The 13,518-nt window shown below is 40.5% G+C and overlaps 1 protein-coding gene across 1 annotated transcript in view; it reads right to left on the bottom strand.

Annotated features, from left to right (window-relative positions):
• The window catches only part of LOC126276491 (nucleolar complex protein 4 homolog A-like), a 132,498-nt gene extending 122,821 nt beyond the window's left edge, over positions 1 to 9,677 (bottom strand). The window contains exons 1-2 of the mRNA XM_049977280.1: positions 9,291 to 9,677; positions 9,093 to 9,201 (exon numbers count right to left, since the gene is read on the bottom strand). Coding sequence (XP_049833237.1) covers positions 9,093 to 9,201; positions 9,291 to 9,383 — 202 coding nt within the window. The 5' untranslated portion in view covers positions 9,384 to 9,677. The remainder of the gene's footprint in view (positions 1 to 9,092; positions 9,202 to 9,290) is intronic.
• Positions 9,678 to 13,518: the final 3,841 nt, after the last annotated feature.

The following is a 13,518-nucleotide window of genomic DNA, read 5'->3' as shown; positions in this document are numbered from 1 at the left end:
GAAAAACAGAAGCAGGAGCGCAATCTCTCCTATACTGCACCAAATCTAAAATTACTCTGGGCCTCTGCCCTAACCTTGGTGGTAGACGGTTAAAAGCCTAGGTTTGACGTTGTACTTGCTCCACACCAAATGACTACAGCACATGTTGAACACAAATAAGTGGAGAAAAGGCTGACCCAATTCCCTCCTGGTGGACAGCGTCAATGATCAAATAAGAAGGCCTCACCAATCCAGACATTGTGCACCCACAGTCCAGAAGCGAATGCACATAAGTCCTGTAAAACTTGAACAGACGTACCCTGTCCGCTCCCCAAGATCTGTGACTAAGGCATTTTACAATGTTCAGTGCCTTGAGGGTTCTGTCTTTCAGGTCTCTCAGATGTGGCAGCCACGACAATCTAGAGCAAAAAATGAGTCCCAGAAACCTCACTGAGACTCAAGAATGTAGGGTAGTGTTCCTCATATGCAAGTTTGGTAAATTAAAAATATGACGAGAATGATTAAAATGAAAAAACACACACACACACACTTATCTGCAGAAAACTGAAAATCTGTCTTTGCAGCCTCCACAATATAAGCTGCAGCTGATTGCTTGCTGTTGCAATACCAGAGGAGGAAGAGAAAACAACAAAATTGTCGACAAATAAGGGGCACCGCACAAGAACCTTGCCATAGACATGAAGCTGTTTATGGCTATGGCAAAGAGGGCAGGACTTAAAAACACCGCCCTGAGGGATGCCATTCTCCTGTTTAATATGATTGGACAGTGTGTCACCAACTCGAGTCCTAAAATACTGCTAACACAGGAAAGACCATAGGAAGATGGGGAGGTGGTCATGAAAGCCCCACTGAAGCAGCTGCGTGAGAATACTGTGCCTCCAAGTAGTATCGCACACATTACTGATACTGAAGGACATGCTGATACAGTAATGGTTATGTAGGGAAGACTGATGAATGACCACCTCTAGCAAGGTCAGGTTGTCGACAGTGGACCGAAATCTCTGGAATCCACACAGAGTGGCTAAGGAGTTGTCTGGTCTCTAACAAAATGACAGACAACAGTTGAGCATTCACTCCAGGGCCTTTCCAACACAGTTCGTTAAGGTGATACTCCAGTAACTACTGATACACACGAGATCCTTTCCTGGTTTGAGGAGAGGTATCAAAACTGCCTTTCACCACGAGTTGGGGAAGTAACCTGGAGAAAGGGGAGTTGCAGGACTTAAAATTTTTGGGTCCAAAGTCCAACTTGCCCCTCTCTACATCACACGGTAGCAGTGAAGCATCTGTTGCTGGCTGGAATGGGCTGTAGTTTTTGCAAAATGCTCTGCCAGTGACTGAATGATGTCTCTGGGAGTTGTTTGGAGACACCTCTGTTTCAGGACTACTGCTATTGGTAAATGACTGCATTTATTGGAAATCCTCTGGCTGGCTCCCCAAACATTTGCAGAATAAGCAGAACCATTGACAAAGTCCAGGAATGCTTGCCATGAGCTCTTCCTAATCTCCTTAAATGTGTTGAGCCTTGGCTCTCAAGATTTGGAAGGCTATTATGTTATCTGCAGCTGGGCGGCATTTAAACCATCAAAGAACTGGATGCCTATACTGTATTGCCGAGGGCACTCATCAGTCCACCAACATATAAGTCGCCTCCTAAGATGATGTGAAGACTTCGGGATGGATAAGTCAAGAGCATGATTGATCATTCTCGTAATGTGGTCCACTCACTCTTGGATGCCGTAACGATGTTCAAACACAGCCAGCTGGCTGAAAAGATTCAGCTAGCCCTGCTGACCATCCACTGTGGTGGGTTCTGTTGAAGCAATCCTCCATCCAATACGTTAATGTGACAAGGAAAGTGGTCACTGGAATGAAGTTTGTCAATGACTTCCCACTGAAGAAAGTCTGTGAGGGCTGGAAAGCAGGGAGGTAGGTCGATGGTTGAGAATGACTCAGTAGCAGCACCCAACAGTTTAACATTCTTCTGTCCTATCAACCCACTCCCAATTAATACCTCCACACCACCATCATGTGTCACCTCCCATCATCTTCAACACCCATACATCCTGTGCCACACTTGTGCATCTGCCACCCCTCCCACACTCCTAGCCAACAAACTGGTTGTGTCTCTCCCAAACGCTAGCTATGTATCCCCAAACCATTCATCCTGCCTCTCACCTCTCTCCCCCCATCTATTCACCCACCCCTTACAACCTGCCACCTGCCAAACTGCAATCCTAGCATTGTCCATCCAGCCAGCACCATGTAGATGCCCAGTAGGTGTGTGTGTGTGTCATGAAATGGAACGATCAAATAATATTCTCTATCGTATGTAAAGCTAGTGGCAGACTGTGGCTCATTGGCAGAATACTAAGGAAATGTCATCAGCCTATGAAGGAGATAGCACACAAAACACTCAAGCAATCCATTCTAGAATACCGCTCATCTCTCATGCTCATACCATGTAGGAATAATGGGGTGGGAGATTCCACGGTAACTCATGTTACATTTTGAAATCACTGTTTTATTAGGTTGACTTGTTATCAATCTATAAACCCATATTTTCTTATGCAAATCATCATTATAAATTTAAGTGTTATTCAAGCAGGGCAGAGCATTAAAATTAAAGAATAACAATGTAATTTATGTTGTGACTCATGTTACAAATTTGGGACATCCTATTCCTAATGTGCATTTCAGGTCAAAAGTGTCCTCAAACTATTATGAGTATGGATATGGTTTTGATCACAGAAAATGCATATTAGGTTGGCATTCAAATGACAGAATTACAGATTTCTAAAAATATTTATACCATGTGAAATTTTGTAATATATTGAAAAAGGTGTGTGACTCAATGTCACGTGACTCATGTTACTTTTTGTTCGAAAAACTTTTTTCTTACTAGCAGAGAAATGAAAATATGACATTATGTGCAAAATAAGATAAACCTAACATTAACATTTCACTTTTCAAACATTATGAAAAATTATAAGAGCATGATATCTCGGAAAATAAACTGTAAATTCAATTAAAAATCAGAAAACTGAAAATGTCATCTTGCACTGATACCATCAAGTGGATTAATTTTCTTTACAATTTCAGCACATTTTACAGGCCATTTCCAATAGTAATCAGCACACTCCATTGCACTAATTAAGTAAGAATTTCCAAAAACTGCACATACTTCTCCAGCATTATATTTACTGTTATATTCTAATTTGTACCAGTCTCCAATTTTCATACTTTCTTTAGTTTCTTCAGTATGATGATCTGCAGCAGCACAATTCTTTGGAGACAGCAGACATGTTTGTAGTACTCATTTCTTGTAGTGAAAGCAGTGAATGCTTTTTATGTTTGGTACTCAGGTGCTGAAGAAAATATTTAAGCCAAATTAAGTTTTGTATCGATTCCTTGAATTTCATCAATACACACATGAAAAACCTGCATAGTTGTGATACTTGCAGCTACCTGAGCGAAAGTTGATGATCACCTACTATATATTTTTGCTTTTTTACTGCTTACCCCCAGCCGTTCTGCAACTGCACCAATTCCATCTATGGCTCCTTTACCATGGGTTGTAGCAAATAAGTTCCAATAGATTTCCACATTAAGATATGATTGAAATTGGGGTACAGCAGCAGTAACATATTTGTTTTTAAATTGTGAGGCAGGTCCATCTAACCAGGTTACTTTCACATTTTCAGGTATAGTTGACATTACATGATAATGTAAGCAATTGCAGCACTTGAGCCATGGTGTTATCCAGAGCACTATGTGGCTTATACAGAGACCAACTTGCTTTACTAGGTTGCTGATCTTGCATCTTATGCTGCCTATGTTTTCTAACTCTCTCCCTATTTTTAGCTTTTCTTTCTTCTAACAACAGGCCTTGCTTATGTTGACTCAATTGTAGAGACTTTTCTTTCTGCTTCTGCTGGATTTTTTGAGCTTCTTCCAGATGATTCTTAAATTCTTCATATTTTCTTTGACTCTTTAACTTTTCCCTCCTCTTACTCAGCCTTTCTGCTGTTGCTAAGAGCATCCTCCTCTTCTAACCTTAAAATAATAAAACTGTGACTCAGACTATGTGACTCATGATAGACATTTAATTTTCTGCTTTTACATTACTGGTTGAAATTGGGAAATTTTTAGTAGTGATATTAGTTACACATTCACACTAAGAAGTAAATTACTGAACAAGATTAAGTTACCTCTAACATCTCTCTTGGTATAAAAACTTAATTACATGAAAGTGACTCATGGTACATGAAAGTTCATGCTATTGTATTATATTATTTACCCCAACCTATAATTTACCTACTTCAGTTTTATACTCTTTATGCAATACATTAGGATATGTAACAGTAATACAAATAATGATATGCTCATTCTTACCTTCCAATTAGTTGAAATGAAGGTCCAAAATCTCCACCAATTCACACTCTCATCGCATGAAAAATATATGGCATTATAAAAATAACTGCAAATTATGGAGGGAAAGCAATAATGGATGACAAACCATTGTTGCCATACAGTAAAAAGTTCAGCCTTTTCAAAAAATTTATAAATAGTACCAAATTTTAAACTTTTACACATCGAAAGTGTGTCCTACTTTACATGAAATATCCCGGATACTAAACAGAGACAAAGAACAGCAGCACAACTGGTCACAGTTTTGTTTGACCCATGGGAGAGTGTCACAAGTTTCTAGAACCAACTTCAAAGAGATGAATTTAGAAACGTATTACAACCCACTATGAATCATTTCTATAGTGGCTGCGAAGACAAGATTGGACTAATTAAAGTGTGCACAGAGGATTTTAAGCAATCATTCTTCCTGCTCACCATGTGTGAGTGAAACAGCGGAAAAGCCCTTATATCTGGTACAACAAGATATACTCACTGCCATGCACCTCACAGTGGTTTGTAGAGTATCAATGTAGAATACTGTAATTGCTTGTTGTGCCACTGTACGAAAATGGATAATAAAGTGGTCCCTTTGCCTTTCTCATAACTGATGCAAAATATATGTAGGTCCTACTTAAGAAATACGCAACGAAAGGCTTCTCAGAGATTTGAATGCTACATAACACACTTTTTCTGGATTTATCTAGAATTTTTTACCAATGAGTATGTTAATTATGATGTAAACATAGACCACAGATTAGCCCTCATCACAAACTAAAGCAGAGGGCAGAATCAGCATTCAACCAGTCAAGCTGGACATACAATTTGGGGGTCACCAGAAGGGTCCGATACCACCCACCGGCTTTGACCCGTCACATAAGTCTGTTGTGTGTGACGTCACGACGGCACAGTGAGTGAGTGAGTGAGTGTCGCGTGTTTGTAGATGTCTTGTTGTGCTGTCGGTGGTGCTCTCTGGTGGCGAGTTCGTGGATTGCAGGTATAGTTTTGTTGTTGGTTTAGTGTGCACTTGTGATGTGTTTGTAGGTGGGGTGTGGTTGCGATTGGTGGTGCTCTCTGGTGGGGTTGGTGTGTTGTGTGTCATATAGGATTCATTGGAGTTGTTGACGTTGTCGGGTGTTGTTCTGGTGATTAGTGAAGTTCTAGTGGAATATTTTGCAGTGAGTTGATGGTTTAATTTTCAGTTATTTCTATGTTAATGTAGTATCGTATGTGGTGTGTCGCCTTTGAATTTTTTACATTACTTTCCTTATGTCGTTGTTAGCAATGGATATGACCAATAAAGTCAACAGTTTTCGGTTGTGGGGCATGATGGGCGACAGTACTACGTCGCTCATCAAATTCCTGCAACTGTTTGGACTTTTGGCCAAGCTGGTGAAATGAGCTGCATGTGGTGAATATATTAAGTTAAGAAAGTTCCGGTGTCTCGAGCCAGGGACGGCTATAAGTGGAGGTGCCGGCGTGATAACATTTGGTGCTCCATTCTATGTGTACCTGGTTCAGGAAGTCTAGGTTGGGCATGCGTGAAATTGTGTTGATGAGTTACCATTTTTGTTATCAGTCCTCTCACAGTTTTTGTGTGCATGAGGAGGGTGTGAGTGAGCAAACAGTCCTTGATTGGTATTCTTTTTGTCGTGAGGTTTGTTCAGAGTACTTAAATACAGGGGTAAGTTGGGTGGGCCTGGAGTAGTGGTTGAAATTGATGAGTCGCAGTTTGGTAGGAGGAAGTATGGGAGAGGGGTAAGCCTGTGGTTAAACGGGGGGGGGGGGGGGGGGGGGGGGGGGGGGGCTGTGGTATCGGGGGTCTGGGTCATCTCAATGTGTGTTTAGAGTTGCTGAACATCGTACAAAGAGGGAGTTAGTGGAGTTGATACAGGAGTATGTAGAACAGGGGAGCACTGTAGTTCTAATGGGTTAGCTTCTTATAGTGGGTTGAGTCGAGAGGGTTACAATTACTTAGTAGTCAATCACAATGTAGAGTTTAAGAATTATGAGAATGGGGCCTGTACAAATACTATAGAGGGGTCTGGGGGGGGGGGGGGGGGGGCTGTTAAATCTTAAATCTGTTATAGGGAGGGGGAAGAGGCAATCTTCCACTGAGGGGTATTTTATGTTTAGGGTTTCCTTAAGGGCTCTTACCAAGATGTACAGATCCCAGGTTGTGGGTTAGTTAGGTTTTGGGGGTGTGGTGGTGTTGGGGGGGCTGGCTGTGGCTCTGGGAAGGGGGAGGGGGGTGTTGGTGAGGTTTGGGGAGGTAGGTGGGTTGGTTGTGGTTTTTTGTTTTTTTGAGGAGGATTTTTTTTGGAGATTGTTTTGGGGTGAGAGTTCTCTCTTTTTTTATTGTTCATGTTTTTATCTGGTTAAATGATTTGTGGATTGTGTGTGGGTGTGGGGGGGGGGGGGGGGGGGGGAGGGGATTGCTGGTATTGGTGAGTTGTTTTTTTGTGTGTTGTTGTAGACCTGTGAGGTCAAGGGAAGTGTTCGATTCCAAATTTGGTGTTTTATTGGTTTTTGAGGTAGTGATGATTGTGGAAGTGGTTGTAGATTTGGGTTTTATGGATTGGTATTGGGAGTTTCCGTTGACCTCTTTGTACACCTGTTCCATGTACTGAGAACAACACGCAACTTATCATGGTCTGAATGTTAACATTTACATTTTTAAACATGATTTTATCTTGCCGAACCAGAAGTTTGGTAACAAAAGCCTCTTTCCCTACTAGGAGACTTCCTGTGTATTCTGAGCAGCATGGACTTAGCAAAGGACTGTCATTGTTATAGGATTTAATAAAGGACTTAAAATGACTACTGAGCCATCGGCCAGATTGGGGTTAACGGAAACGTCTGATTCCACACATCTACTTTGACCATTCACAACTACTCCCATATCGGACTATGACATCATTACGTGAACATGACAACAAACAAACATGAAAATAGATTAAAAAAACCATCAAACACATATTCCTCTAATAATATAATGACACTAACACAACAAGTGGGGGAAATTGGGGTTTTTGGGTGGGGACAAACAAAAAATAAAAACTGGTATAATAAAATGACCACAACCTTCACAAAATCAAGTAGAAACAATATCTACTGGAATCGAACACTTCCCTTGACCCATACAAAGTTATCACGAATCAGTATATTAGGCATTCATAATTTACAGTCACTTCCAAATATGGGGAAAGTATTTACCAAGGCTACCTTACCTCAATGTAATAGTGATAGAAAATCTGGTTATGGTGACAGCTTAACATTACAGGATAGACAGGAGGCTGACAATTTCGTTGGCACTGGGTGAAGCTTGTGAATGCGAATATGAAGGTTGTGGTAAAAGACTGGTTTGTTATACTGTCTGGGGTCTACACTCATCACTGACGACATTTACTAAGTATTTAATGCTACACATGATTACTATGACAAGTGATTCCTTTTTTTGTGGTTATTTCTAATTTCAGTGTGAATCTATATTAGTCAACATTCACTCCACATTTAATCGTCTTCACATTATAAATAAACAGCAGTACAGAGGGACTAAATTGAGAAATGCTGTATTATGCAGGGCTTTTATAGTGAATACTGGGGTTTTAACACTTTATAATATTTATGATATCAAACTTAGTTATAAATGATATATCAAATGAAAGAGCAACTTGAACAGTTTCACCACAAATCTTATAAATGTTCAATGTGAGCACCATTTGTCACACGGCACACATCAAGTCTATAGCCAAGTTTTTCCTAAACGTTGATAAGTATGCCTTCAGTGATTGTAGCAACAGCTGCTTCAATATGGTTTCTTAATTCAGGGAGGTCTGCTGGTAGCAGAGGCACATACACACAGTCCTTGATGAAGCCCCAAAGGAAAAAAATTGCATGGCATTAGGTCAGGTGAACGTGGAGGCCATGCATTGTGCCCCGTTTCAGCCTATCCAGCATTTGGGAAGAACTCTGTTATAGACTTGATGTGTGCCGTGTGACAAATGATGCTCACATTGAACATTTATAAGATTTGTGGTGAAACTGTGAGTTGCTCTTTCATTTGATATATCATTTATAACTGTAAGTTTGATATAATAAATATTATAAAGCGCTAAAACTCCGATATTCATTTATAAACACCCTGTATAATAGACCAATCTCTGGCAACTATTTTGAGCACATTATTTACATAATATATTGCACATAAATTACTAACAATGCAACACCGCCACAAAACTTCTCTAAACTTTCATTCTAAACCGAAGGTTCTATTATGCTGTTGCACATGTACAATGTTGAAGCAATTTCGATTCTCCACATTTTCAGTCAGCAGGATGTTTAGTTGTTATATGGCACACCACCTCAATTATCTAAACCATTCAATTATGTTGTATCTAAATGTTTATTGTTTTAAATAAACAAGTGAGCACAGAACAATTTACCACCCAGTGAAAATATTAAACCCTGAGCAAATTTGCTCTCATGCTTCTTACTAATGAACACACAGGATACTTCACAGAGGGATCAACTTCTGTCTCCTCTGATGACGTGACAGGTTCTAGCTCTTAGTGTATGCCTTTTCTCAAGTAGTGTGTAAATAACTAATGTGTCAATAAACAATGATAAGTAAGGGTACTACCACCTGTCCGTTCAGACTAATTCTGAACACTAGCTAAACTTACCATTTAGTGTAATATTCTGGGGCACATTATGCAAGTCTCCTCGTTTTAGTACTTCTGAAAATGCGAGCTCCAATGCAAGTATCGCTGCCTGTGATTTCTTCTCACTGCCCTGTAATACGAAAAACACAAATTTAAAAAATAAAATTATCACCACCTACACACAAACAACGCTCGAATCAGACATAATCTTGTACTAACATCTATTAAGGAAAGTATGTCGACGAGATTATTTGCATATTTTCTGTTCTCTAAAAAGAACAAAACTTTATTACGAAGCTCCTTCGAACACATGGTCTACGTTTTCAAAACAAACACTGACAGGCAATTCAGAGACTCTCAATCATAGTTCAATTGCACAGAGATCACACATCCCCTGCCCAAAGATATTAGAATATGAAGCCGAACTTCCATAGGCATGAATTTGAACGCCTAAATTATACACATAAGTAATGTGAAGCCACATACGAGACAGAAACTCGTGTAATATTCGAGCAAACAAAGTTGACACCGGACACAGTCGCTGATGGGAGGGACCGTAAATGGCAAATGCCTTTACGCTCACTCCCATCTGCCACCGCACCGAGTGTCAATTTTATGAACTATGGTAACATGCCTTTGGTTCACTGCCACGCCATCTGAAGCGATGCATGTTTACCAATCCATCATCTAGTTTTCTTATTGGCTGATTTTTAGTATTGCATGTTGGTTTCATCACAGTGTGCACCTGTTTAAGACTTCTCGTGTGTATTGCACACATCTGAATTGCGTTGTAAATATTTTACTCGTATTGTGGTTGCTTCCGTAATATTGGGTGAGGTAAACGATTCCAAACTTGTTTTTGTTTTATAAAAGAAGCTGCTTTCGTTGCATAGTGTTCTGTATCTGTTATGACTTACGAATCTGAGTGCGGATTGTTCTATTTAAATGCATTGCAAGTATATTACTAGTGTTCTACGCTATATTTTGTTTACGTCCACTGTCCGTACTTTTTCAAATTTAATGTAGAATTCACTGTTAGCAGCTTTTGACAGTACTGGTATTCAGCCTTATTATATCTTACTACGGAATGAGTATGTAATTCTGCTTTGAATGGTGTTGCTTTTTGCCATGAGCGCCATGCATTTCACAGTGGCTGGTGGAGTAAGGATGCAGATGTAGGTGAGTAGGCCCTACGCTTTGTTGTCTGGGTGAGTGGAGCAGTCTTTCTTGCAATCCTAAAAATGCGACAGTAATTACACAAGTGTTTTCACATTTTTTAACAGATACTTCAGTAAGTACACTTAAGCACAAGCCACTGAAAGTATCTATGGTCTCCCTTAAATCCTACAGTACGAAAAACGTGTGGTAACAAAAATTTAGAATACGATCACTCCACTTACAGTGTTTTTAAGTCTACCTATTCACACATGATACGTAACTAGTAAAAAAAAAGACACGAGTCCGTAGAATATCATGTGACAAAACAGTATCTATTTCAGAGGCGGGCAGGATTTCGGCTCGTGGGCTTTTCCTGGCGCGAGTCCCAAAGTGCTCAGCTTCGCTTCTCATTTCCCCCACTGCTCCGTCACGCTGTCAGAGCGCGAGGAGGAGGAATAGCGGAAAACTGCGAACGCTCGCAGTTAAATAGCAATGCAGTCCCACTACGTACTATTTGATCTTATAAACAAGTTTTCAGTATTATTTCATTATTTTTGGCGTACTGAAGACATAATATAATTTTCATCTGAAACGAACTGTAGGCATGAGTATTTATAGACACAGACTGTTTCAAAGAGTTTCCCACGTAGTCGTGACGTTTTAAGTTTCATAATCTAAAAAGTCTTTCACGCAAATACGTCCATCGGAATATTGTAGTACTTTTGCAGTCTCGTTATGGAGACTTGGAAACACTACCTGAGGAAAGCAATGTAGACGTCCTGGACAGTTTTGACGTGAAAATGTTTGTCATTACTATACGCTCAAACAAAGTCGACACTCAGTGCGGTGGCTGATGGGAGCGACTGTAAGGGCATTTCCCATTTACAGTCGCTCCCATCAGCCACCGTGCCGAGAGTCAACTTTGTTTGCGCATATATTACAACTGGAATTACCTTGTAGGTCAATCAGTTACATTGGCATATGCACAGGGCTGCTCTCAACAGAAACATCAAATGATCACAAAAATAGCACAGAAACCGATGTAAGATTGACATTGCCCTAAAAATTTTTATAAAACTGTTCTTGTAATTGTTGCAAGGCCACAATGAATTCTTCAGACCTCGCGTTTTGTTTAATCGTAGTCAGCTTCGGGAAGTGGAGTGTCTTTGTCAGAATATGACCATTCTACAACACTATTTTCTTTATAAATCCATTCCCTCGAATCAGAAAGAAGTCACATCCTGCTTTTTCCGATGTGGTCGAACATGTCTCAGTCGAGCTTGAAGTTTCTTCAGTGTCGTCACATATGCATCAGAATTTATGGTGGTTCCACTTGGCATGATGTTACTTACTGTGGGCAGTGTGCTGCCTAGTCCACTTAAAATTCCATTCCAGATGTTCTAATTTTCGTTCCAAAATTCCTTTTCCATCATAAATTCAACAATATCGAGTTTTAAATTGACTTTGTGGGAGTCGCCAGAAGAACACCTGTGAATGCACAAGAACACAGCATTATTCTGCAGCTACAAGCGCACAGACGATCTGCTTTGCTCTTTGATTTTTATTAGTATTCTTTGAACTATGGTCACTCCAAAAGAAATGCACACTATTTTTTAAAACCTGTGGCGACCTCATTTATCCACTGCGCCAAAAACAGCGGATGAAAGCTGCAGCTGATAGATATTTATCTTTGCCGTAGTCGGCTTGGTTACGAGATGTTTATTCTTGTTAGTTTTTGATCTGTGCTTGGAAAATAAAATGTTTTCACGAGAGCTGGTAGAAATATCAAGTGCAAGTTTCCCCCCATACCTGGTGCAACCGGTTTCAAAAGGAGGGGGGCTGATGTGGCGACGTCATTTATCCACTGATAGATATTTATCTTTGCCGTAGTCGGCTTGGTTACGATTTGTTTATTCTTATTAGTTTTTGGTCTGTGCTTGGAAAATAAAATGTTTTCTCATATCATTAAAAAAGCTGTTACTTCATAAAATATAAAGGCTCCCATAAACCCATCTTTTATTCTAATTGTTTGAAAGTTTTCAAGTGTGTAGATACATCCCTTAGGAACAATATTTTCATTTCTCCACATAATTTCCATCCCTTTCAACTGCCTTACGCCATCTTGGAACCAGTGCCTGTATACTCGCACAGTAAAATTCTGGAGCAACCTGCTGGAGCCACTGTTTGGCAGTGTGCACAAGGGAGTCATCATCTTCAAACCTTGTTCCACAAAGAGAGTGTTTCAGATTCCCAAAGAGATGATAGTTACATGGACCCAAGTCAGGACTGTAAAGTGGGTGTTTCAGTGTTGTCCATCCGAGTTTTGTGATCGCTTCCATTTTTTTTTTTTTTTTACTGCCATGTGGCCATGCATTGTCGTGCAACAGCAAAACATCCTGCTTTTCCCGATGTGGTCGAACACGTCTCAGTCAAGATTAAAGTTTCTTCAGTGTTGTCACATATGCATCAGAATTTATAGTGGTTCCACTTGGCATGATGTCCAGAAGCAAAAGTCCTTCGGAATCGAAAAACACCGCAGCCATAACTTTTCCAGCAGAAGTTGTGGTTCTGAATTTTTTTTCTTGGGTGAATGTGCATGATGCCACTCCATTGATTGGCTCTTCGTCTCTGGTAAAAAATGATGGAGCAATGTTTCATCATCTGTCACAATTCTTCCAAGAAATTTTTCTCCACCATTCTTGTACTGTTCCAAAAGTTCGCTGCATACCGTTTTTCTTGTTTCTTTGTGTGCCACTGTCAACATCCTGGGAACCCATCTGGCACAAACCTTTTTTAACGCCAAAATTTTGAGTATTCTGCAAACACTTCGTTCCCCTATCCCAACGTAGCGTCACAATTCTTTCACTGTGAAGCGTCTGTCAGCAGTCACCAATTCTTTAACTCTCTGCAAATTGTCTAGAGTGCGTGCAGGGTGTGTGTAAAACCTTGTGGGACTTAACTGCTAAGGTCATCAGTCCCTAAGCTTACACACTACTTAACCTAAATTATCCTAAAGACAAACACACACACCCATGCCCGAGGGAGGACTCCAACCTCCGCCGGGACCAGCTACACACTCCATGACTGCAGCCCCTAGACCGCTCGGTTAATCCCGCGTGGCAGTGTGTGCACTACGAGGCCTGCCGCTGCGAGGACAATCCTCAATATTTCCGTGCGCACTTTCATCACGTAACCTGCTCGCCCACCGACTAACTGCACTGCGATCGACAGCAGCATCTCCATACACCTTTTTCAACCTCTTGTGGATGTTTCCCACTGTCTCGTTTTC

The sequence above is a fragment of the Schistocerca gregaria genome, chromosome 1 (genome assembly GCF_023897955.1).
Source record: "Schistocerca gregaria isolate iqSchGreg1 chromosome 1, iqSchGreg1.2, whole genome shotgun sequence".
NCBI classification, from domain to species: domain Eukaryota; kingdom Metazoa; phylum Arthropoda; class Insecta; order Orthoptera; family Acrididae; genus Schistocerca; species Schistocerca gregaria.
This window is presented reverse-complemented; position numbering and strand designations above follow the sequence as displayed.